The sequence below is a fragment of the Rhagoletis zephyria genome, unplaced genomic scaffold (assembly GCF_001687245.7).
Source record: "Rhagoletis zephyria isolate East Lansing unplaced genomic scaffold, Rhagoletis_zephyria_1.1 Rzeph_scaffold_03141, whole genome shotgun sequence".
Lineage (NCBI taxonomy): Eukaryota > Metazoa > Arthropoda > Insecta > Diptera > Tephritidae > Rhagoletis > Rhagoletis zephyria.
In genome coordinates, this window is record NW_016160225.1 from 64,141 (window position 1) to 65,945 (window position 1,805).

At 35.9% G+C, this 1,805-nt stretch overlaps 1 protein-coding gene across 1 annotated transcript in view; it reads right to left on the reverse strand.

Annotated features, from left to right (window-relative positions):
• Positions 1–890, reverse strand: part of LOC108368484 (DEAD-box helicase Dbp80-like) — a 45,821-nt gene extending 44,931 nt beyond the window's left edge. Inside the window, exons 1-2 of the mRNA XM_017623333.1 lie at positions 705–890; positions 591–655 (exon numbers count right to left, since the gene is read on the reverse strand). Coding sequence (XP_017478822.1) covers positions 591–655; positions 705–752 — 113 coding nt within the window. The 5' untranslated portion in view covers positions 753–890. The remainder of the gene's footprint in view (positions 1–590; positions 656–704) is intronic.
• Positions 891–1,805: the final 915 nt, after the last annotated feature.

Here is a 1,805-nt window from a genome sequence, read left to right on the forward strand (position 1 = left end):
CCAAAAAGTAAGAAAACAAATGCAAACTCATACGCTTTTAAAAAATTATAACATTTTATTTGTTTTTTAATATTTTTGGCTTAAATATATAAGCAAGCAAACGCATTTTATATATGAACTTAAAGATGGATTAATTGCCTTTATTTTGATATCATTACTTTTTTAATCGGTTACGTAGTTTATAAAATATAATTATTTTAAAATATCACAAAAATTTTCTTTAACCTTTTATATCTTCTTTACTTTTTAATCGCGGCAAATAATATTTATATAGTTGAAATCAGCGTAAAAAGTACTATCGGTCTGCATTTTTAGTTTTTCTATAGCTGAACGGTTGTTTATCTTGATGTGTTCCTTAACTTGTTGTTCAATTAGCACTGTACGTAATTGTAGTTAATGAACTTTACTTTAGAACCAACTACATATTCATTCATATAGTCTCATTACGTTTAGTCTGTACTAGTCCCCGACTAGCAAGGTTTACAAGATTCCGATGATATTAATGAAGATATAGTAAATGTGTGCATGGGAACGACTTTTGATTAAATCCTGTAAACAGGGATCAGGGGGTTATTAATCACTGGGTTTACCTTGCGACGTCAGCTCTTTCGACCAACGTATCCTTCTCATCCTTCTTTATCTCTAGATTGTTAACCTAAAAACGATTTATTAGACAAGGTTTCTTTAATACAGAACTGTCATACCAATCTAGATATTTCTTGATCCTCTGCTTTCTGTGCCCAATCCGACATTTTTTAATCTATACGAATTTCCAAATTATTCTCAAGTTCAGCGTCCCGTTATTACTGATCGACTAGTCCCAATTCCAAACAATTTATATTAGAGATTGCAGTATTAATCGAAAGAAAAATTTAAATCGAATTGTTTACACCGATGTTACACAAACAACTCCCCACTTTCAAGCTTGCACCACAAGAATGATAGAATACAAGATTGCCCGGNGTCCGATGATATTAATGAAGATATAGTAAATGTGTGCATGGGAACGACTTTTGATTAAATCCTGTAAACAAGGATCAGGGGGTTATTAATCACTGGGTTTACCTTGCGACGTCAGCTCTTTCGACCAACGTATCCTTCTCATCCTTTTTTATCTCTAGATTGTTAACCTAAAAACGATTTATTAGACATGGTTTCTTTAATACAGAACTGTCATACCAATCTAGATATTTCTTGATCCTCTGCTTTCTGTGCCCAATCCGACATTTTTTAATCTATACGAATTTCCAAATTATTCTCAAGTTCAGCGTCCCGTTATTACTGATCGACTAGTCCCAATTCCAAACAATTTATATTAGAGATTGCAGTATTAATCGAAAGAAAAATTTAAATCGAATTGTTTACACCGATGTTACACAATCAACTGGCCACTTTCAAGCTTGCACCACAAGAATGATAGAATACAAGATTGCCCGGCAAGCCGAATTTATACAAGGTAGTAGCGGCAGGAAATCTTTAGTTATTTTCCGGTTGTTTTTGGGGTGGGGACGGAGGGGAAGGGGCGTGGCCCCCTAAACCCCCCTCATTTGAAAGGGGACAGGCCCCACTTGACGAAAAGTCGAACCCCCCCCTTCGGGACCGCCACAGACCCCTAGGGAACCGTTAGAAAATGGGCGAAAAACGACATTTACCGAGGGCAATTGAGCTGTTTGAAGTGGAATATAAACCAACTAACAGATTCTGGGGGTTTTTAAATAAAAGAAATTATCCGACGGTGGTTATCAGGCGAAAGAATGGGGACTGAACACCTTCCTTTTTTGCGAAGAAAAGGAGCTGAACGTCTT